Consider the following 22254-nt stretch of genomic DNA (forward strand, 5'->3'; position numbering starts at 1 on the left):
GGACGCTTCCGGAGAGAGCAGGTATGGCTAGAGAGTGGCAATGGAGCGAAACAACAACAAATGGTTCCGGCGATGAAACCACCAACACCACGAGTTGGATGGAGGTCGGGTAGCACTGTCTGTTGTGCCCACCTATTTCGGATTTTTGGAACCGTCTGACATGGACCGTACAGAATCAAGGTTCCAGTCCGCGCAAGCACGCCCGCCAGCAACGCCCTTCACTTTTTGACGCACCACAATCTGTCAACGGCAATTGCCTAGACGACTCTCGTGCAACATCGATCCATTCCGTCGTAACATCCATTCCGACTCGACGGGAGGAAAATCGTCTCCGGATCCAGTATGACAACAGCAACGACCAAGAAGCTCCCGATCTTGACCGACGAACCGTCGTCATGGGAGGGATCGAGTCTTCTTTCCGTCACTCAGATTACGGCGGCGGGGTTGGAGCTCCTCTTTCGCGTCACCCAGGAAATGCGCACACTCGTACGCACACACGGCGGAGACGACCGCTTGCGGCACACGATACTCGGTACGGTGTTCTTCGAGGCCTCTACACGAACGTCGGGTTCTTTCCAGGCCGCCATTCTGCGACTTGGTGGGCGGAACGTACACGTAGATGGTCAGGGCAATTCCTCCGCGGCGAAAAAGGGCGAATCCCTCGAGGACACTCTGCGGTGTTTGGAATGTTACGTCGATGTAACGGTACTGCGGCATCCCGTGCAGGGTAGTGTCGGGAAGGTGGTGAACGTGTGCGAAAAGCCTGTGCTGAATGCCGGTGACGGCGTAGGTGAACACCCAACGCAGGCACTCCTCGACGTTTTTTCCATCTACGATGAACTCGAGCTGGGAGAGAATAACGACAAAAAGCCACTCGTGGTGGTACTGTTGGGGGACTTGAAAAACGGAAGAACGGTCCACTCGCTGGCGAAACTGTTGAGTGTGTCGCAAATATGGGGCGAGACCTTGACGCTACGTTACTGTGCTCCGTCAGGATTGGAAATGCCCCAATATATTCGCGATTTTTGCGACGCCGTTCCTAGTGTCCAACAAGAAACGTGCAGTGACTTGGCCGACGCTTGTCGAGATGCCCATGTCTTGTACGTGACCCGGATTCAGCGAGAGCGTTTTGAATCCGACGAAGCCTACGAAGCGGTCAAGGTACGACGGCGTGTCGTCGGTAGTGAGGTCCACCGACGGAGTGCTGTTTGCCAATTCACTCGATTCTCATGAGTATTGTACGATTTCGATTGTTTACAGGGATCCTACATTGTGGACAAGGCCTTCATGACGAATGCACCACCCAAAATGATCGTCCTACATCCACTGCCACGCGTGGACGAAATTTCTACCGATTTTGACAGCGATCCGCGTGCTGCGTACTTTCGACAAATGGAAAATGGCATGTTTGTGCGAATGGCACTGTTGGCCTTGGTTTGCGGTAAAACCTAGACTGCCGAAACACGCATCAATGGAAGGCAGTCTTTTGGAGTTCCGTTGCTCCGGACGATTAAAGTACACAGTTTAAAGAGTGACGCGTTGGTAGCTTCGCGTTATTTCTGTCGTGATACTTTTGTACGTTCCTTTGTTTCTTCCTTTGCCTCGCTCTTTAGTATTTTTTAATTTCTAGTACACCCCAGTTTTCGACTGCTGGAACAAAACAGAAAGTTTAGGGAGGTAAATTGCTGGTGGTTGAAAGGTAAACGGACGTTTCGGCTCCAACCCTTTACCCTGCTTGCTGACTGTGAAAGAGAAAAGGGTCCGATTTTTCGGATCAGAAACATTCAAGTCAATGCCATTCTGTTAACGTGTTTCACTCTCAATTCGTTGACTTTCAAGGCCGACAATGGCTAACCTCGACAACGAATTTACTTCTGGCGGCTCGAACGATACGTTTAATAAGGCTTTTGGTCCCTTGGCTCATCACTTTTTCCCTGACGGATGCCCCGTAGAAGAAGTGGAGTCGGTGTGGCCGGTACGAACGAATCGCTCCGCGATTCCTCCCGCTCAAGCCGTGGCCGCCGTTTCGGAGCTTTCCGCCTACACCTTTAAGTACGGACTGACAACTCCACAGCTCTCGGCACTGGCCCTTGTTGCGTATGAAACGCTGCCCAAACGGATACTGGCCGGTGGTTCCACGCCCAAAACAGGGGTAGGTGCCGGGAGTCCCCTCGTCGACGGCACGAGTCGTCACTTTCGATCGTTGCTACAGTGCATGATACCAGACGCCGAGGCCAAAATTGATAGCGTGGTTTGTTCGCGACTACTGTCCGTTGCGTGCGACAGAGAAGGAAAATCAAGTGTCCTAAGGTTACTACATTTGTGTCTGAAAAACCCGAGAGTCTGGGAGACCGCAACCCGGCAAAGGCTAGAAGGACCGGTGTTGTACTCCCGAATTTTTGCGTTGTCTCTTTCCGAAGCAACGAATAACGATGCCATTCGCGTTTTGATCCAACTAACTCGAAAGATACACGCACGTCCAGACCGAGCGGCACGTTTGCGGGCTTTCTACGATCAGCGTCCCAAGCGCAACGCACATTCGGCCGTACCGTCCCTGTTACGACTGTACGCCCAATTGAATCCATCGGGCTGTGACAGATTTCAAGACGGGCTATTTCCCACACACGAGTGGAGTTTGTTTCACGATACGGTCTGGGAACAAAAGTTTCAGCGCGTTGTTACGGACAACACACTCGTCGAACGCCCTCGCAAACGAAATCGGGCGGATTGTTCGGGATGCGTGGATCGGACGATACAAGTTTTGAAGCTCGCTTTAGAGACCACGGAGAGGCACGACGATTATGGTGACGTTTCGAACGCCACTTTACTACTGTCTAATACAGTGGGAATGCATCTAATGCTTCTCGGTCACGACGCTGCAACAAACCGATTTTCCAATTTGCCTACCATACTGTTCCAAGAATGGTATTCTATGCCCAATCTACCAATTGGGCACGAAAATGCTGGAAAAGAAATGGTGCGGAGTAGGCAATCGCTCGTTTTAATGCTGGCTAAGTTTATTACGTGTACACACTCTTGGTCGGCGGAATTGGAATCCTTTGTCGTCGAGCATGTTCTTCCCACTTGGGATGGAAATGATGCCATGGGATGGCCTTTGTGTTACGACATTTTACCGCATACATCTCCATGCCGATTTTCAAGGCTACGATCTCGGGTACTGAATCATGTCGAAACGCTCTTTCTATTCGGGAGTCCGCGGATGCAGTACATTATCGTTTCCGGTCTTTTGGCTGGTTTACTCCGTAAATGGGCCGGTGCCGACTGGTCGGCGGTAGAACAAGAGCAAACGAAAGCTGGTCCATCGTCCAAGACGGCACACATTCGAACCTTAAAAGAATTGATTCAATGGACGGATGATTTAATACTCAAAGGCTTTTTGGAGGATGGGAAATCAGAAATCTTGCGATCTGCAGCCATCGAATTTTTTCACGTCGTCTGTGAGAAGTCCGCGCATGGCTCTTTTCTGGCCACGCCCAGCGCGTCTCTGACCTACCGATTGCTCCTGGGTCGATCTTTCATATCGGTAGATCGGGTTTGTGACGTCCTGGTTCGCTACAAAGCCATTTTGCAGCGGCTCAAAACCGAACGACTCAAACTCAAAGAAATACCGACTGATGGTGCCGATGACCTCGATCGTGTCAAGGTCTTCAACTGCTTTCTGTACGACTTTTGCACTGTACTCTGGCGAGCCGCTCCGGCTTCCAACAAGGGAACGTCCATTTTGTTTACCGACTTGCGGTCCGAAATCCAGACCGGGTTGCACACACATGCCGCGTCCGTATCCAAGGCACTATCCGTCACGCACGGCGCCATATTCGCATCTTACGCAGCTGCACATACGAACCAAAATTCCGTGGCTCTCGACACTATGTATGGCGGGGCCAAGGTAACCTACCTTGAGTACTTGCGGTCCGAGGGCCTACACGGTATCCACCGCTTTCTCACCACGTACATAAAATCACTCGCATCCGTTGCCCCGGAACCTGCGAGCATGCCCACGTAATGCGCAGCCGAAAAAAAAAACCCCACTATTGTAACAATTGTCCAAACCTCTTCACCGTACAGTCAAAATCGTGTCCGCCAAATGGCATCCTGCTATAACGATTTGTGCGCTTGTCGTTGGAGTAGTTCCAGTTTGGCGGCGCGTTCGTGGTGCCGTGTGCGGGTGGTGACAAAATCCCGCACAAACGCGTCCACGTCGACCGAATCTTGCGCGGTTTCGTCCAACCAGGTTTCCGCGTGAGCTTCCGACTCGTCCAAGGCTTGCCGCTTGAGTACTTGTAATTCCTGACGGACTATGATCGTATCGGGCGGGGCGCACAATGCGTCCTGTTGACGCTCTAAAACTTCGAATTCCCCGACGGCCTTGCGCAATTCATGGTGTAGTGCGGTGACTTGTCCGTACAAAGTGTCCATGCGCGTTTGTTGTTCCAAATGATTCTGGGCGGTCTGGACATTTTCCTCGAGGACGGAGGTGGCCATGATGCGCAAGGTGGTGGTGAATGCGAGGCCATTGACCCAGGCCAAAAAGGACGTTTCGTTCGTGAGCAGATCGTCCAATTGCGTACGAGTGAGGTGCTTCACTTCTTCAAACTCGATTGGAATCGAGGGAGTATCAATTTGTGGAACTTCCGCAACGGTGGAGTAGGTGGGCGGAACGTCGTCGGCCTCCATCAGAGCTTGGGCGGCGGACCGTGAGGTCGTACGACGGCTTTGGGTGTAACCGACACTGTGCCCGTTGGCGTGACCGTTGCTGCTTCCGTTGGTACGAATGGCAAGCGACGGCGGAGGTTGTGTGGGTTGTATGCTGCGGAGTCCCTCATCGTGAATTTCGATAACTTCCGGCGGATTCAACTGCAAGTGTTCGACGACGGCTTGGACGGCGGCACCGAGTGTTAGATTGACGTTCCTCCATACCGTTTCCGACTGCACGGGTGCGTACCCCGTGACGCGCATTTGTCGGTCTATCCAATCGTGACGGGCCGTGACGCCCGCCAAGGTCATGGCGGGAGGGCGGGTAAAAGTGGAAGCGTGGGTAGCGGGAGGTAAGTGCACGCGCAGTATCAAGTTCTGGTGCGTTACCGTCTGAAAGACAGTGTCGTACGTAGTGTCGTCTGTTGTCCATCGACCACGGAAAAGACCAGGAGACGAAAGAAACAAAACGGCAACGCAATGCGAGATTAGACTTTTGTGTGTGTGTGGCATTCATTCGCACAATGGCGAGAGGACGAGAACACACCAGCAGCCGTAGCATTAGTAGGAGAGATGGCAGTTGGAGCACAACCCACGCAGTAGACAGCATCACAACACACACACACTCACGTACCGTTGGATACTCTTCGGGTACTCCGCTGGAGCGTAGGGTCATCAAGGTAGGAATCGAGATGCTGTTGTCGCGTGAGACAGGGTGGTGGTCGAATGGATCCCGCGATTGTGGGTGCCACGCGACTTCCCGGATACCCACTGCTCCCACTACCGGTACTACTCACGCTACTCGGTCGACGTCCACTCCACTGGAACATTTTCCGTTCTACTGGTAGCGTTAGGGCACGCTGGATGCAATAGCAATCGAATCTCTCCGTACCAAGGCGGACGTTTCCCTTGGACACGTGTGTCCTGTGTATGATTATCCTTGTGGGTACACGAAAGTACGATTCCTTCGTTGGCCTCCTTGTTTGTTCGTTTGTTTGTTCGCTACTGCTTGTTCGTTCCTCAACCTCTATCCAGTCCAACCAAGGAACAACCGTAACTAACACTAAAATGTGTACGACGAGTGCCGCGCACAGATCGAACGAAATCGAGTCGGGCGACGTTACTGTTAGTGAGTGCAAGTGGAGCAATCGGATTGTCGATTTGTGTCGTGTTCGGTCTCTCTCCCCAGAAGTCGTCCTACGCAACGTAGAAATCCTTCCTACCGTACGGAATGCTACCTACTTACACTAGTACCTATTCACACTCCGTACGGGTGCGGGGTCCTCCCCGTTGGTGCTTTACAGTCACAAGTGCCTGAAAGGCAGAATTCTTTGATTTCCGACTCGGACGACTGGACGTGAGGGGAACTCGCGCCCCGACATGACCGAGAGTGGTGCGGCTGCGCCGCCCAGCCTAGTCATCCTCACGCTGGTCAGACTTCAAAATGTATGGTACCTGTAGTGTGCTCTGAAGGGGTTGTAACTAGTCAGGGTTGTGTGATGGGAGAAAATTCTTTACTAGGATCCCCATCCACGAATCCCAGACGTAAGCCCAATGCCAAAGAAGGGAGGGAGGGAAATGGCCGGAGGTCATGGGAAGTTTTTTTTTTTTTTGATTAAGGGAGAGTGTTGGGAACTTCGGCAAGCAAGGGTGCTACAGAAGGAGGAACATTCTGACCGGGAACCAGTTGGAACGAGCCTGCAGTAAGCATGGTGCGGGCAAAGTGTTTCATGAGAGGGAAGGCTTGGAGATGCAAGTATCGAAGCATGACATCGGAGCGCCAGCGACCAACCAGCTGGATTATACTGGTATCGACGCGGCCGCAGAGTAATGCCATGGCGCCGCCTGCGCGGGCAGAGCGTGCGGAGACGTCGGCCGGGAGAAACCCCAAGGTAGGACCAATAAGGGTTGCAGAGAGACGGATAGTTTCGGTAATAAGGTGGGAGGTGATAGTGGTCCACCGTCCCTGCCGTCGAACAGAGCATAGAGCCGCGGTGGGCAGGGCCCCGTTGTTTCGGAGATAAAGGATGCGGCGGACTGTGGCAAGTACAGGACATGCGTCGGGGTGACCAGACCGGGCATGGCCAATTACTTCGCCGCGCACACCGTTTTTCTGTGTGGTGAAGGTAAGGGTGGCGAAAGTGGCGCGCTGGATGTCCTCAAGGGGGGCAGTGGTAGGTGGCATCCGGGTGTCGCCAATAAAGAGTTGGACGTCACAGAGGCGAAAAGGTTGGGTGTCAGAGGAAGTGCAGTATTCACCAGGGCGAAGAAGCCAGAAAAAGGCAAGGTAGGCCAGGTCGGAGACGGCAAGGTCCGTTGCGTTGCCAGAGACCACTGCTTGCTGACGAACGTGGTGAAGGAGTTGGACAGGGAGTGGTTTGACACGTGAAGGTGAAGGGTCCGTGCGGGTGTAGCTCCGGAGCTGGCGGTAAATTCTGAAATCGGTCAGTTGCGTCCGTGGTTGCTTACGCGGGTCCGGGGCCCCCACGCTGGCGAAGCCCTGGCCAACGGAACGGAGGTAGTCCTCCACCGTTCGAGAGCGGACTGGGAGGCCGCTACGGGCCAGCTGCCCGGTGCGGATACGGTGTGCGAAGACTTGGAGGACCCGGGGCTTGTCAGTGACTCCCGTGAGCAGCGAGGATTGACCAATGGAGGTACAGAAAGCAGTCCAGACAGCCCAATCGGAACGGGTAGAGGACGCCCTACTAGGAACGACTCCGGAGGAGGCCGCTGTTTCTGCAAGGCGGAGGTCACGGCAAAAGTCATGGCAGGCCGAAGCGGGGATAGACGCCAAGGGACAGGCTGGGGGTAGTGAGAGTCAAAGTGGGCAAGCAGTTGTGAGTCGGTGAGATTCCATAGGCGTGAGGCGTCATCAGCCATGGCGTTTGCAGTGCCTGGAATATGAGAGGTGTCACTCAAGTAGCGGAAATGGCGGCGGTGTAGTGCAGAGAGCCGTAGAAGATAGCCAGCGGCACTGTCACTGGAAATTGAGGCACGATGGGTCCAGGCAACAGCAGGCGTGTTGTCGCAGAGTGTGGCAATGGTGAGCTCACTACAGTCCGTAGCATGGACCAAGACATCATTGTGGCAAAGTATACCGGCAAGCTCAAGGTCGGAGTTTGTGATGGTGCCAGCAAGATTGTCCGATGATACCAACTGGGCTTGGATGTGGGAAGGGAATGGGTGGCGCCATAGAATAGGTTGGAGTCCAGGGCCAAACCAGACGCCCCCCATGCCGGTGCGGGCAGCGTCGCATGCACCAACGTAGGTGGGAGCGGAGGGGACTATTTCGGCAATGCGTGTGGGCCGATTGCCTAAGTCACAAGCCAAACGCTCAAAATCGGCTAGCTGATCATGAACAGCTGCAGTGAGCTTGACCCGAGTGCTGTCACTATGTCGGAGAGCAAGTTGGAGTTGTGTGAACATGCCAGTGCCACCGGGGATAGCCAGGGTCATACTCCGAAGCTCACCCAGAAGCTGGTACCATTTCTTTAAAGAGAGGCGTGTACGGCCACGGCAACTGTCAAAAAGCTGGTGCAGACGCTCCAGGCGATGTTGGGGGAGCTCAATTGTTCCACGAAGAGAATCAACTTGCCAACCAAGAACAGTCTTTAGGGTAGCCCAGCAAGCATCACCTTTGAGCATCTTCTTGACGGAGGCAGGTTCTTGACGGGTGATAGGGTCAGAGTCGTCAAGAGGACGAAACACTTTATCCAAGGACTGCAAGAGGCAATGCCGGACAAAGGAAAGTTGTGGTGGGGTGCCTTGGGCCAACTGAATGGCATCATCGACAAAGACATCGGTGTATGCTAAAGGGCCAGGCATCAGGGAAGGTCCCCGGGGTGGTGGAGCATCCGTAGGTGCTGCATTGCTCCAGGGAAAGGTGTAATGCGGTTCCATCGCAAGTGTGGGATCATGTGTAGGTGGTCAAAAATGATTGATTTAATTGTCTTATATTTGGAGAACGCTCGTGGCGTGGGCGTTTCTCGACCTCACGACTCGAGTCATCGAAGATAGCGACTAGCCGGCCGCTCGTGCGGAAACAGATCGGACGCCGGTTCTGGACAGCCTGCCTCTATCCCACGGAAACCTCATACTACCGCGCTGACCTACACACTGTCGTTTAAGACCTCCGTCGTTGACGGTGTGGGAGACATTCCGCCCCAAGGGCACGTGAGTTGCGCACGTACCAGAAGAGTCCTGCTGCCGCGGCGAGCCAGAACATGGGGGCTTGAGCGTCCCGGCGTGCGCCCCACGCCGGCACCGCCGTACGGAACGCCCCTGGTCGCCGAGGGCACACTGACCACTCGTACTTGCTGCAGCACTGGATGCAGCGACCCGTGGGCAGCCATCAGCGCAGGGAGGTAGAGGAGAGGGGGAGCGTCGTCTCCTTGACAGGGGTCCCTCTCCCCTTGTTCGTGTCTTGGGCACAAACACAGTTGCACGGCGGACGCGACCGACCAGCGTACGCGTGTACGGAGTAGAGAACACGTGATGCTGGTTCCGACGATCTTTGGTCGCAGCACCGCCATTAATTGCGAAAAAAGGCGGCCACGCAAGCGAACGCCTACGCTCCCGCCGGGCGCCCAGTTGAGCTCTGTTTGGTTTGCAACCCTTGGGACGGGTTCCGGGGGAGGCTTCATTTACGGGAACCGTGCGCATATTAGGCCGATTGTGTAACACAGGCACAACTACGACCGTCGGGTGTGTCCTATACCTACTAGCGTAGTTACAAACTTGCGCATTTGAGCCGAACGCCAGCGCGGAGAAAGGGACACTGGCATCGCGCAACCCCTGAAAAAATGTGCCCATGTTATCACCACCGATTGACCATAACCCGAGGGCAACTTCCCTCGTGCACTGTACCGTGATGGCTCCGGGCCGCGAACTAATCGCCCCCGCAAACTGTAGTAAGGCCTCGCACTCCACAGCTCCGGGACCCTGACTAGTGTCAGGAGCCTGGCACCCCCAAGAACAGCGACTCGGAACCCGACTGGGGAGGATGATGAACCGCTCCGGTGTTGGAAGCCCTAGATGGGCGGCACCAGCGAGGTCGCGCGTCGACATAATTGTCACCATACCCGGACGTCTTCTAAGCTGGCGACGCGTGGACACCACACGAAAGATCGACCTTGTATTGGGGTTATGGATGCCACTGATGGCCAGAATCCTCCATTGGGAGAGGTTGGGGGATGTGCCAACGCTACCATGGCCACCTGAGTGGCGAGCCTGGTGCGAGACAGCAGCTAGACCGCCGACCGACCAGAACTTACCGGGACTTGTCCACGCAGCTTCCTGCACTGGCTTAGGCCTACAGTCCAGAGCCTGTGGCGGTTCGGCCCCAAGCTCCGAGGTCAGACGTACCCCTGAGTCTCCCATACACGTTAGGAAACTCATCCGAACGACATGGAATTTGTCACCGGATTTGTGAACACTCCCAATTCCGCCTCGGGCAAAGCGGATAAGTCTCGACCCGCTTCCGAAACCTTCCACGTCTGAAACGCGAACATACCCCCCCGCCAAGGCTCCAGCATTGGCCGTTCCCGACCAACAGCCATTACTCGAGTAGGGGTTGATGCCGTTAAGATAGCATTCCAGCGCAACCCCGTGCTCAGTCGCGGCCACGGTACCGAGTCCCGCCCCTACACGCCAGTCACCCCTGGTGATGTAACTCGCCCACCCCGATTGCGAACCTAGACTTGCAAGGAACGAAACGAGCAGCGTTGCCAATGCTGTAAGACCCGTGAACGTATAAGGGTCCTCGCCCGTATTTACTCCCTCAATGACGAGCCTTATTGACACTGCGACAACGGCCGCCAACAAGAGGAACAACGCGAGCTGCCACCAGAAATACCTCATCATGAGGTCGCCGTCCGCACTCACCGACAAGTGGACCGAGCGGCGGCCTACCTCGGGGATACAAGGGCTAACATTAGACTGGAGAGTCGACCCTCTGAGTAACTGGGGTACAAGCGCGAACATCCATGATCCCCTAGCCAATTTCCAAAACTCTTTATTCAGCAGTAATATCTCCTTCCTGTCACAGTCGACAGACGTCGCATATAACAGCGACAGCGGGTTCTCAAGGACCCAAACGCCGTCAATTGCAACTGACCCTACAACCGTACGTCCCTGGACTACCGACGTGTGGAACCCGTAAAGCGGGCTGGCATCTTCAGCACACAAGTCGCCGAAGTGACCCGTTGGACACGTCCTAGGGATACCCATCCTATCCCAGGGTAGGTCTGCGTTCTTAACCAGGCCACAAGGCGTGACCCCGTACGGGTACGAGGCATACCCCTTTTTGACGAAGTCGGATAGTACAGACCTTCGTTCGGCCCACTCGTACCAGAGGTAGCACGCAATTCCCGGACTCAGCACAATGAGCAAGGTTAGAACGGTCACGAGAGCCAATACGACGGCCGGGAAGATTGCAATCCAACTGGCGTAGCGTATCGGCCTTGAATCTTTCACCCCACTCGACAGCCGATCCTCCGGTAAGGCAATGAGTACGACCAAGGCATAGAATGATGTTGCGTAAGCCGAGGAGACGACATTATCCACCAGCGGATCGCCCCCTGAGTTCGCCTGGAAAACACAACACACCGCCAATCCGGCCGCCAAGGTGAAAATCACGAGGACCGCGCGCAGCGGGAACCAGTGCGGGACTTGTAATCTCGACCGAGCCGGCGGCGCACAAAGCGACGCGAAGGGCTCGTAGTCCGAGCCTAGAGGTTTAAGCACCACGCCCCTAACTGATCCGACCTCAATGTCAATGGAGGAGAGGTCTTTCACGCCCGTTATTTTGAGGACGGAGTCGATCTGCCGCAGCAAGCTAGAATGGGTCGTACTATTCAACCTCCCTCCGTAGAATGGTTCCTCAAATCGGGCCGCACACCTCCAAAGGAGGGGGGAAGAGTGTATGAAAAATATAAGCGACATCCCGTACCTCAGATAGGGCGACACGGTTTGTCGCCCCTCCGAAACTTGCGACAGAAAACCGATCGTTAGATCTAGGTAAGAGGACAGGGGCCCGGAAGACCCGAGACTGTGGACTCCGCCCCGGAAATAAAGGTGGACCACCGCATTACATACACATATGACTTGGGTTTCCTCCCAACCATGGGGGGGAACCTCGACGTCGAGATTGCCACTATCAAGCATGAGCGCGACATCTTCCACGACCCCGATCGTGCTGCTCTCTCCGAGGAGGAAAAGCGCGACCTCGACGATCCTTCCCGTAAGGGTCACGTTCCCTGCAATATAGGATGCGTAGTTTTCGAACTGTTTAGAAGGGGAATCGTGTCCACGGCCCTCGGCTAGTGAGAGGTGATGAGTAGAGTACGACTGGGAGACATCACTATTACACGCAGGCGGTAGGTCGGGATCCGGCGCAGCACTCTGGGCCACCGCATTGATGAACGCATACGTTTTCGCAAAAGACATGTTGACTGATGTTGTGACTGAAGTATCTTGGATTCGTAGTCTAATGTAGACCGTATCGAACCTTTTCTGAAGAACCGTGGGGTGCAACAAAAAGTGAATTTGTTTGCATCCTGTAGTCTTTGCAAAGCAATTGAAGGAATACTTCCGAAGACGAGAAGGGAGGAAAAATGTTCTCTGCTAAGTGACGCGCTCACTATAGTATAAGTAATCTCGAGGATCCAGGTGCTTTGATTGGTCCGACAGTGTCCAGGCTTTTAGAACTTTTCAAGAACAGGCCAGTCTTTTCTGCGCAGGATTTCCCAGGCAAACGTGGTCACGTCAGAATTGTCCCGGAACGGACACAGGACGTACGGAGCCTCGATGGTCGTACCGCAGCACGACCCAAAACGGTACAGTGAGTCACGAGCTAGTGCCACACCGGAGTGCGGTGAGTCACTGTGACATGATGAGGACAGTCCAGACAACAACCAAGACAAGCCTACTAGGCCAAGTCAGGCCAACGCTCCCCCGACGGAACTGGAATGTCACTTTCGCCATGGGAACCAACATCGGGTAGGGTAGCATCGTCGCGATCGACTCGATTCGACCATTCATCGATTGCAGCGTCTCCTGTATCACAGCAACGACCCCTCCTACCACACGTTGGGGGTGAGGAGTTCTTCCTTTGCATTTGGTACCGTGCGGCATGACGCCAGCGACTGGCAGCACGGGCACGTCCATCGACGTGCCGTCACGACATTGTTTCACATCCATTCAGTCACGTCGTCTCGGGGGATCACTGCCACTCCTCGTTGATCTCTGTCCCTCTATGGATCTCGCTGTCCTCGGTGTGCCGACGGATCCAGTACGGACCTTCGCCGTCCCGTCGCTAGCGATTCACCGGACGGTACACTGGCCCAAGATTGCCACGCTTCCCGCCTCCGCCTTGGAAGATCCGACGCCGCCCGGGGACGTGGCCGTCACTGTTACTCCGGGATTGGGAGGAACCAAAACAAACGTCTGGTGGACGCGTACCTGTTGGCGACCCGATGGTCGCGTACTCGCGGTGGCTGCCGAACACTTGCCGACGTTACCGAACCTGCCGGACGCCACCTCGGAATACCCCGTGCGAATACACGTGTTCGGGATGGAAGCACTCTTGACGACACCCGTCACTACCACCGCCAACAGCGGTAACAACAACAGCAACAATAGTGGTGGTGGTGCAGGTGCGAATCACACGCCGGGGGATCTGATACCCACCTGGACTCTGGATCTGACCGTCCCGCAACCGACAACGACATCCCAACCACACTCTTCCACACCTACGGTCCACGCCATGACGTGGGCCCACGTTGTCGGCCGTCACCCCGTTGCGTCTTTCGAACATGGACACGAAAGCCATTATCGTGCGTATGTACAAGCCTGGAATGGACCCTTGTCCCGTCCTGTTCCTTACCCCACCTCGAATTATCACACACCCCTGGACCGACACTCGTCGTCGTCGTCGTTAGCCGACGTTCATCCCACCCGTGACACACCCCTCAGTCTCCTCGTTGTCACTACTACACACGGCACGTTGCAAGCCTTTTTACACGGACGATATCCCGTCCTTCGTAATCTCCGTGTCGTGGCCGAATCGACAACCAACCCACACACAACGGGACCCGTGCGCGTGTCCGCTGATCTAGCCCACATAATGGTGCTACCCAAAACGTCACCGTCCACACGACAGTGGCAGATTTGGTCACTCCCCGCCTTGGCCCGACACCGACCCACCTGGCAAGCCCTGTCCACTCTTTACACTCACGTACAACAGCATCTACAAGCTATCGTGGCCAACCTCGCCCCCGTCGTTAGTACCTACCAGTCCTCGCTCAAACCGCTCGACGTCAAGTTGCAGGGTCTCGTGGCGCTTTTGGAAAAATACAGTGTCGACACGCACGTGACCGACCGGGCATTGCAACAACACTTGGTTCAGTACGTGTTGGCCGGACACGGACGAGATGCCGATCTGTCCAACGCCATGGATCAATTCTTTACCAGTATGCCCATGAACGAGTACGTGATTGGTGGACGCGGCGGCCGTACCGCGTACAGCTGCTCCGGTGTGCCTACTACTTTCTCCAACGCCTTCATTCTAATTTCTTTCTGTCTTTTCGTTCTTTTCCAGTCAACTGCTCCTGCGCATGGAGCACACGCTGACCGTGGCGGTCGCCAACGTCGAAGCCACGGTACGCGAAACCTTGTTGGCCCCCGCTCAAGCGCTCTGCCACGAGGCGTCCACCGTCCTGGGTCTGGCCCGCTCTTGGGGCGACGGCTCGTACTTGTCCCCATCCGCCGCTACGCAACTGGCCGAAACGGCACAAATCCTACTCATCTCTGTTGAGACCACCGTTCAGGCCGTGGTGGATGCCCGCTTTCGTTTACGGGACTACGTGGCCTGGTTGCGCAGCACCGGCGCGCAAATTCGGGCCCGTGGAACGGCACCCGGGTCGGTGCAGAGGGATAACGCCCAAAAACGGCGCGTGTCGGACGCCGTGGCCGCCCGGATGCTAGCGTACCTGCAATCGGCCACTGCTCCGGTTGACGATTCGGCCAAGGTCGCGTCGGGTACCGAACACTTGTTGGGCATAGCCGTGTCCGATCTGTGGCGTGATGATCGAAATGCCGTGGCGTGGCGACCGGCGTCGCCGTCATCCGTAACCGATGACGGGATCCGAAGTATGCCGACCATCCCCTACGCACTACGGCACGCGAGACAGGCCGCGGCCCGGCTGTTTGCTCAACCTCAAGTAAATTTACAGAATTCGGTTCGGTGTCAACAAATCACGTTGGAAGAGTGCGGTGCCGTAGCGTTGCACACTCGAATCGGAAGAGGGAGCACGGCTGGTGAGCACGACTGGAACCACGGTGACGAAATCAACCACGGCTTCTTTCGTCCGGTGAGCGTGGATCAAAACCAGGACCAAGTGAATACTCCTAAGCAGTGGTCACTTGTGGCGCAAGTTGACAGTAGCAATCCTGGCACCGTTCATGTGTACGCTTTGCCGCTGGCTTGGACGGACCCAACATTGGACGACTTTGTGGATGACGAGCAAGACGAGGATGGGTCTGGGCCAATGGATACAGGCAAACCATACTGGCGGTGTGCGCTGGTTCTTCCCCAGGGTTCTGTAGTGCAGCAAGTTGCGTTTTACGGCGACGACGGGAATTCGTCTCTTTCTTCCAGTAACACGGATGAGGAACCGCGTCACGAAAGTCGGCAAGCCTTGGGACTGCTGGTGGAACGACCGCATGGTCAACTGGACCTCTGGCTGGTTCTCTACGACGAGGCTCCCTTTCAGTGCGCTCGTTTGGACGGAAGACCATTGGTTTCGGCGAAGGGAGCTGGTCGGCTTGTTGTACAACCGCAACCGACGGTGGGCAGCGAGGACGAGTCTTTGTTTTCAGAAGCGGGGGTGTTGTTGGCTAAGACCCGGGTCTTGAAGGGCCCGCACGACGATACGGCGCCGACGGATCAGACGAGTACGGGGCTGCCCCCACGACTCGTAGTCAGTGGTTCACGGGGAGTTGTCGCGGTTACCTCAGCGACACAACATGGGGGAAGCATCCTCGAGCTTTTGGATGTGGAGGAAGACGAGGAAGACAATGACCCGGACGACTCCATGGAACCAGAATAAAAACGTAAAGGTACTGTAAGCCGAAAAAGGATGCACAAAACTGGGGAGCTATTGTTAGTTTCCACGCGGGGTTCGCAACTTGTCTTTGGCGACGAAACTAAGAATAATGCCGGTTAGAACGACACAGCCCGAAACTACGTGAATCATCAAGAGTCGTTTGGGAAAGAAAATGTAGGACAGTAGGATAGTGGCGACTTTGCGCAGGGTAGACACTCCAACGGCCACCACCGAGGACGTTGCTTGAATGAGTTTGGTGTAGGCCCACACGGCCGTCGCCAAGCCCAAACCGACGCACGTCAGGTAGAGCAACAACCAAGGATGTTCCGTGGCGGTCTCGGCGACCGAACGCAGTTCGCCTGTCAGAGCCATGTAGGTGCCGAGTGCGGCCAAACCCACCGCGTTGACGTTGATCATGAGCTGATTAGCCGACAAACCTCCATTCAGCAAGACTTTTTGAAAATTGGGGACAATTGCGTCGCATAATATACTAACTGAGAGCAGCAACAAACCTGGTGTGGACTGGATCGTGTCGTTAGTCTCGGTGCCGTGTGGGTTGTTGCCACTATTGTACGAAAACCCGGCAGCTCCGGCGCACACCCACAATGCCGCGACGTACTCCATTCCGGTGTAGCGTTGGCCTTGCCAAAGAGTGGCTACGATCATGGTGGGTATAAGTTTGGCACTCTTGAAGACGACCTTGGTGGGGTAAGTGACGTAGCGCACCGCGTGGGTTGCCAATCCGGAAGCGCCAAACACCAAGACAGACAAGCGCACATAGGGCAATATTTGCCGGAAAGTGCGAGGGAAACGCCGGCATCCCGATCGACCCGCCGCGAGGAGAGGAAAGACGAGACAGGACCCGAACTGGAAACACGTAACGGCGGACGCCAAGGCGTCGACGTGGCCGAATTCGTGGGTCGCCGCTTCCAAAGCCAATTCGTGCGCAATCATGGCGAAGAAGAACAGACACATGTACATTAGGACGGGGATGGAAAAAAGAGTCGACGATTCGTGCTGGCCTTTGGTGTGACGAATATGCTCGCTTTCGACGGAGGCGTCGGGTGTGGATAAGGAGAGCAAGGATTGTTCTTCGTCCACATCCGGTACAAGAATTCTCGTTGCGGTTGTCGTCGTCGTCGCACCGCTCGTCGGGCTTGCGTTGCCATTGCCAACGGGAGCAATTGGCTTGGTGCGGTCTCGGCTGACAACCATGGTGGTACGGAACAATCACTCGCGTCGGAGGGGACTTTCAACGAAAGGAATGGTACACCCAGAACAGAATGTACTTTTACGATGGGCCCTGCCAGTGAAAACGCAAGATGGGAATTTGGATTCGTCCAGTCACGAACTATCTAAGTACCGGTCAATTCGTTGTGCCTCACTCGTGATCGACTACGAAGGTCAGGACGACTTTCGACATCTACGGGATACTTTTATTCCCTCATTCATCTTCCTGCAAACGAAGTCCTTTCCTCCCATTGTCAGCATTGCATACCCATCGTTGTCTGACTGGGCTAGAGGCTCCTTTACACCATTCTCTCGTATCGGAAAGGTCAAGCTTGCTGAGCATAACCGGATATAGAGAGTAGGCGAGTGCAGGTTTGGGTAGCTCACCTCCATTAATACGTCTTTATAACGTCAATTTCGTGTGTGTATAAAGGTTCAGATTACATAGTAGCAGTTTGCTAGGCTTGCGTGTCTAGGATCTCTCCAGGCGTGGAACCGGAATCTCGGCTTGGTTCGTCCCCTCACACGTGCAAACACATGCACGGCCTTGTGCGACCCGACCACAGAGCAGTACACCATCTCAAAAGACGAATTACTTCAAGATGCAACGTTGTGCGTATCCTTTTTCAGCCAAGTACCATGACATGTGACCCGTTGGCGGGATCCGCTATCCGCGGACGCAAAACGTGTGGTTCCACATATATGGCACGGGGAAATAAAAGGGTGACTGAAGTCCAAATCGTGCTCTCGTTCACGCTACTATTAGCGAGGCCAAACTTCGGAGCAACACTTACAGTTAAAACCGCAGCCCACATGTGCTTCGCTACTGCGAAAGCGTATATCAAGGTGAACCAATAGGTGACTGTGAATGGCAAATACTCTCACTTTCCAGCCTGTGACGATCTACACGAATGTGAGAGACTTCCATGCTGCTAGGGACCGGGTTTTGGAGAGTCGATTGGTTGCTTTCTGACTTCTTCCACAGGACATTTTTGTGGCGTGAGGGCAAAGTTGTTTTGAAAACACTGTACTTTCAAGACGGAGTCGACTTTGACACAAGGCGCATTTTACTAGAATCACGTCAACACTACCGTCACGGAACGAATGACAGCATTGCTGAACGTTGTATACGTACGTGGTGGCGTTTGTGGGCCGTACATGATGGCTTCCGTTAGCTGTCAGTTTTGAAAGCTGTGCCATGAGGCACAAACAGAAATCATTTTGGTGGCTGTTGTGGATCGTCAATTTTGAAAGCTGTGAGTTTGAATCCAAACGTAACTCTTGCTGAGAGGCAACAGGTTTTTGAATTCGACACTACACGGGAATAGAAAGAACTCCATTCAATCGACTTTCCGAATTCGGCAAGACCATTGTTTGTACTCGTGAACGCGACTCCGAGAACATGTACAGACGGTAGAAAAAGCCGGGCCGACTATGACAACTGAACTTGAACAACTTGTCCGCCGGAATCCTCAAAAATGTCAGACTTGCGGTGATCCTTATAGAATAGAGTCCTGAGACTTTTTGTCAAGGCAGCCATCGTCTATACTGTCATTGCATGCTACCGCATAGAGATCGCTCTGCGATCTAGCCTCCGGACCGCATTGGAGGATGCCCATCGTCGGATTGACGGGTCAGATTTGAACGAGCTTCGGCTTGAAAGACCTTTGAAAGCTTCTTGTCTTTCTATCTCCTGTCCCTTTTGTCAAGCAATCTGCTTCACTGGCTATTTGAACCACTATCTCTGCTCCTTTTCGAGACCACCCAGGCTATTAATGCTTGTCCGCCTGTACAAATAGTGTAGTTTAGTAATTGCCGCTTCAGACAAATTGTGCATATTTACATTAGGGTCACGTATGAGCTACTAATTGTAAGCAGCGATATTTGAGGTCTGTAAATGCTAGCTGCCTTCTTCCGTCGGTTTACCTACTAGACTTACGTTCCATGTGAGCTGGCCGAACGAAAAAAGCATGCGGTCCAACTTACTGTTAAGCCTAAAATAGCTTTGTTCTGAGCACATGGAACTTTTTGTCTATGCATTTCTGGGTTGACCTTGCTAGCTTTTTCGAACGGTCCGCCGGCGAAGGATATATTTCACCGTGAGTCTCACCTAACAATCCGGACGATCGAAGAGGCCTGCCGGGTAGACCATGACTTTACTTGGCACACACAGAGCTTAAATTGAAAGGCCTCGAAGATAGCTTCGTCCCCCCACTGCAGATTGTTCCCCGACAATATGCTGCCAGCTCAAGAACGCCAACATACAGGTCGTGACACACGTAAAACGAGATCTGGCTTGATCTACATACTTATGGCTGCAGTCCTCGCTCTAATTGCTTTCCAATTTGCCTTTTGTTTGGCATTTCTTTGGCGGGCCTCGGATAGCTCAACTAGGTTGATCAAGCGAGCTGATGGACGCACGTTTGCATCCTCACCGTACTTCAGGACAAAATCTTGCTCCACTGGTGAAAGCGAATCGAATCGTCAGCAGGAACGGGGATTTGAGCCAAGGCTAGCGAGTTACCTCACACCATTTGATCCGGTGACAGGGCACTTCAGGCACTACCACGACATCTTTCCACATTTTCTTAATGCAGCACTAGAAGAAGCTTCTGCTGCACATTATAACAAACGAGTGGTTATTCCCATGAGCGAACTGTGCAACTATTCGACTTGCGACTCAATCGACGACTTTTTGAACGAACCTTGGTATGTGAACCAAGCCAGGTACACCGCAATCGTTGACTATCGCGAACGGTGCCATCCCATGGCAAATTGGCAAACGCAACATATTCCAACCTGCAATAGCATTCATGAAATCCCTCTACAAGAAGCTGCATCAGGCTCGTTTCTGTTGAGTAACAACGGGTACTGGCGGACCGCCTGGGGACTTCCCGACGGCCATGAAGAAACCCCAGACTATGCCGTTTTGAAAATGCTACGTTTGGAAAAGACATTTGACAAAGAGAGCTTTTTCAAACACGCCGCTGAAATCGCGGTAATGGATCGCATGACGTCTTCTCCGTACGTGGTAAACGCGTATGGATTTTGCGGTCAAACACTGTTATCAGAATACTGCGACGAAATCAAAGACAAAATAGTGCGCAACAAAAACGTTACTCATGCCGTACGGTTGCGAGTTGCACTTGGCATCGTGCGAGCGTTGGTTGAGCTACATTCTATTGACTTTCCCAATGCCAGCAAACCATCATTTGCGCACACGGACTTGTCCATCAAGAATATTGCGTTGACGAAAGAGAAAACGGGAAAACCACAAAGGATCATCCTGAACGACTTCAATACTGGAATACCAATCCGGTGGGATCCAAGGACTAATGAAACTTGTGCCTATCCACCTAGGAACGAACGACGAGCAGCGCCGGAAGTATCGCGCAAAGTGAGAAGAAAAGGCGGTAGTAGCGTTACCGCGATCGATCCTGCTGCCTTGGATCTCTTCCGCCTTGGTCACTCTCTCTACGCTCTAGGCACATTTCGTAGCCACGTATCCTCTTATATTGGCGATCCACTGAGTTCATGGGTACTGCAGCACTACCTCTTTCACAACGGAGACGAGCCAGTTGATACAACGGATATCGAATTTCTCTCGTTGGCAGCGGTTTTATTCGCGGCCCTGGCTTGTACCCAAGAAGAACCGCTGCATAGACCAAACGCGTACGAGCTTCTACAAGCCCTAGAAGGAGCGCAACAGTTGATCCAGGAGCAGCCCGCGGATCCCACGTTCACCGGGACCAACTCTACAGCAAAGTTAGACCAGCTGCATGCCATTTTTGAAATCCATGCCCCGATCTTGATCAATGTATTCTCATGCAATGAGGCGCTATCTTCCAAGGTAAAGATGGCGTAGACGATTCAAAAGGCACCAATTAGGTACGCATGGGTCTTCAAACAGTTAGACGTAGATATGGTTTAGAGGATGGGTAGTTTGTGGGTCACTTTCTACGATATTGTGGTGATGATTATTGCTGTGATTATGCTCAGTATGGAATGTGTAACAAAAAGAGACGACGGTACCGAAAATGTCGAAAAACGGTAGAAGCGTTTCCGCAACCGAACCCACCCGAAACGAACGACGTACCCAGACACTGTACCCTTGTTCCGTGACGTCACCAACTCCCTACGGCAACGAAAATAAGTTGGTGGTTGTTTGCAGTCCGGACGCAATGCCCTCCATGTATATCCTCTACTGGGGGTTCGGTAAAAAGTAGTGGGCCCCGGGAAATACTTTCCGGGCGGCGCGGATGATGCCTTGTCGAGTGACAAAGGGTTCGGAACTAAACGTCGCTTGGTACGTATCGGAATCGGGTTGTCCCAGGAGGAACTTGGCACCATCGTAGAGGGGTGCGTAGTGCGTACACATGCGGTCACGGATACTACAGGTACTGACAACCGTCACTTGGTGGTTGATGGTACGATTGTGGCGACGACCGGGTCGTTGTCCGTTGGCTTTGGCGTAGGCCCGCAGGGCCGGAATGACTTTCCAGGACTGTATCATGGCCGATACGAATCCGTTGGTGAAGGGGAATTGCACTACTGCGGCGTTGACGGAAGGGAGTTCGGCCGTTTGGTAGGCGAGCCGCGCCCAGAGTTTCGAAGCGGGCAAATCCCACAATTCGACCGGCGTGGGCGGTCGAATTTCCTGATTGCGCTGGAGGAGTGTCTTTTGCACGGACTTGCCTGCCTTGTCCGTGACGAGATAACCCGCAGCGAAGCGCTGACGGCGTCCGCCCATATCGTTAGGATTGTCGAGGTAGACGGTGTAGAGTTGATCGGCGTAGTCCCGGGGCTTGAGTCCCACATCCTTCCCGACGCTCTCTACCATGGAATTTGTGGCAGCGTAATCCCGCTGCGTGTACTTGTACACGAAGGTTCCTCCGGGAAAGACGCCGTCGACGGGCACGACGGATGCGAGAGCCCCGGCTTGGAGGACGGAATGGAAAAAGGCCGCCGCCATGAGCGTACAAATAAAGAGAAATTGCTTGCGTCGCTGCGGAGAATCCCGCGGCTCGGACATGGTCATTTCGTGGTAATTCATCAACATGGTGAGAAAGAACCGGAAAGTGGGATTTTGGTAGTGGGAAAAGAAACGCACAAAGGGAATGGAAAGAACGGAAAATGGTTTTGGAGATTTGCGATTTTGTGTTGATGGTGAAATGCGGGCGTTTTCCCCCGTCGCGTCGCGGTGCCG

The 22254-nt window shown here is 53.9% G+C and overlaps 5 protein-coding genes across 5 annotated transcripts; 1 reads left to right on the forward strand and 4 right to left on the reverse strand.

Moving 5' to 3' along the window:
* Positions 1–317: 317 nt before the first annotated feature.
* On the forward strand, positions 318–1475 carry PHATRDRAFT_25183 (predicted protein). Its single transcript, XM_002177539.1, has 2 exons — positions 318–1155; positions 1261–1475. Exons 1-2 carry the CDS (start codon positions 343–345, stop codon positions 1450–1452), a joined length of 1005 nt encoding a protein of 334 aa, XP_002177575.1. The 5' UTR covers positions 318–342; the 3' UTR covers positions 1453–1475.
* A 2641-nt stretch (positions 1476–4116) lies between these two features.
* PHATRDRAFT_32539 (predicted protein) lies at positions 4117–5025 on the reverse strand (the record flags this gene model as incomplete). Its single annotated transcript, XM_002177843.1, has 1 exon — positions 4117–5025. The coding sequence occupies one exon, from the start codon at positions 5023–5025 to the stop codon at positions 4117–4119; it is 909 nt and encodes a 302-aa protein (XP_002177879.1).
* A 1290-nt stretch (positions 5026–6315) lies between these two features.
* Positions 6316–9444, reverse strand: PHATRDRAFT_43345 (predicted protein). Its single transcript, XM_002177844.1, has 3 exons — positions 8904–9444; positions 7695–8584; positions 6316–7515 (listed from the first exon to the last, which is right to left on the reverse strand). Exons 1-3 carry the CDS (start codon positions 8936–8938, stop codon positions 6329–6331), a joined length of 2112 nt encoding a protein of 703 aa, XP_002177880.1. The 5' UTR covers positions 8939–9444; the 3' UTR covers positions 6316–6328.
* Positions 9445–15210: 5766 nt separating this feature from the next.
* On the reverse strand, positions 15211–17086 carry PHATRDRAFT_43347 (predicted protein). Its single transcript, XM_002177845.1, has 2 exons — positions 15960–17086; positions 15211–15869 (listed from the first exon to the last, which is right to left on the reverse strand). The coding sequence occupies exons 1-2, from the start codon at positions 17031–17033 to the stop codon at positions 15726–15728; spliced, it is 1218 nt and encodes a 405-aa protein (XP_002177881.1). The 5' UTR covers positions 17034–17086; the 3' UTR covers positions 15211–15725.
* A 3936-nt stretch (positions 17087–21022) lies between these two features.
* Positions 21023–22191, reverse strand: PHATRDRAFT_43348 (predicted protein). Its single transcript, XM_002177846.1, has one exon. It carries the CDS (start codon positions 22105–22107, stop codon positions 21250–21252), a length of 858 nt encoding a protein of 285 aa, XP_002177882.1. The 5' UTR covers positions 22108–22191; the 3' UTR covers positions 21023–21249.
* Positions 22192–22254: the final 63 nt, after the last annotated feature.

The sequence above is a fragment of the Phaeodactylum tricornutum genome, chromosome 2 (assembly GCF_000150955.2).
Source record: "Phaeodactylum tricornutum CCAP 1055/1 chromosome 2, whole genome shotgun sequence".
Classification (NCBI taxonomy): domain Eukaryota; phylum Bacillariophyta; class Bacillariophyceae; order Surirellales; family Neidiaceae; genus Phaeodactylum; species Phaeodactylum tricornutum.

Excerpts from the sequence above, each read along its gene's own strand:
- PHATRDRAFT_43347 (XM_002177845.1), bottom strand. The coding sequence starts at position 17,033 with ATGGTTGTCAGCCGAGACCGCACCAAGCCAATTGCTCCCGTTGGCAAT. Across the intron at positions 15,870-15,959 it reads AACGACTCTTGATGATTCAC|CTCCCCAGTTTTGTGCATCC; the intron begins GTAGTTTCGGGC and ends AACTAACAATAG.
- PHATRDRAFT_25183 (XM_002177539.1), top strand. The coding sequence starts at position 343 with ATGACAACAGCAACGACCAAGAAGCTCCCGATCTTGACCGACGAACCG. Across the intron at positions 1,156-1,260 it reads CCGACGAAGCCTACGAAGCG|GGATCCTACATTGTGGACAA; the intron begins GTCAAGGTACGA and ends GATTGTTTACAG.
- PHATRDRAFT_43345 (XM_002177844.1), bottom strand. The coding sequence starts at position 8,938 with ATGTTCTGGCTCGCCGCGGCAGCAGGACTCTTCTG. Across the intron at positions 8,585-8,903 it reads GCGGCAGCAGGACTCTTCTG|CAATGCAGCACCTACGGATG; the intron begins GTACGTGCGCAA and ends CTTTCCCTGGAG. Across the intron at positions 7,516-7,694 it reads CCATCGTGCCTCAATTTCCA|CCTGTCCCTTGGCGTCTATC; the intron begins GTGACAGTGCCG and ends CACTACCCCCAG.
- PHATRDRAFT_43348 (XM_002177846.1), bottom strand. The coding sequence starts at position 22,107 with ATGTTGATGAATTACCACGAAATGACCATGTCCGAGCCGCGGGATTCT.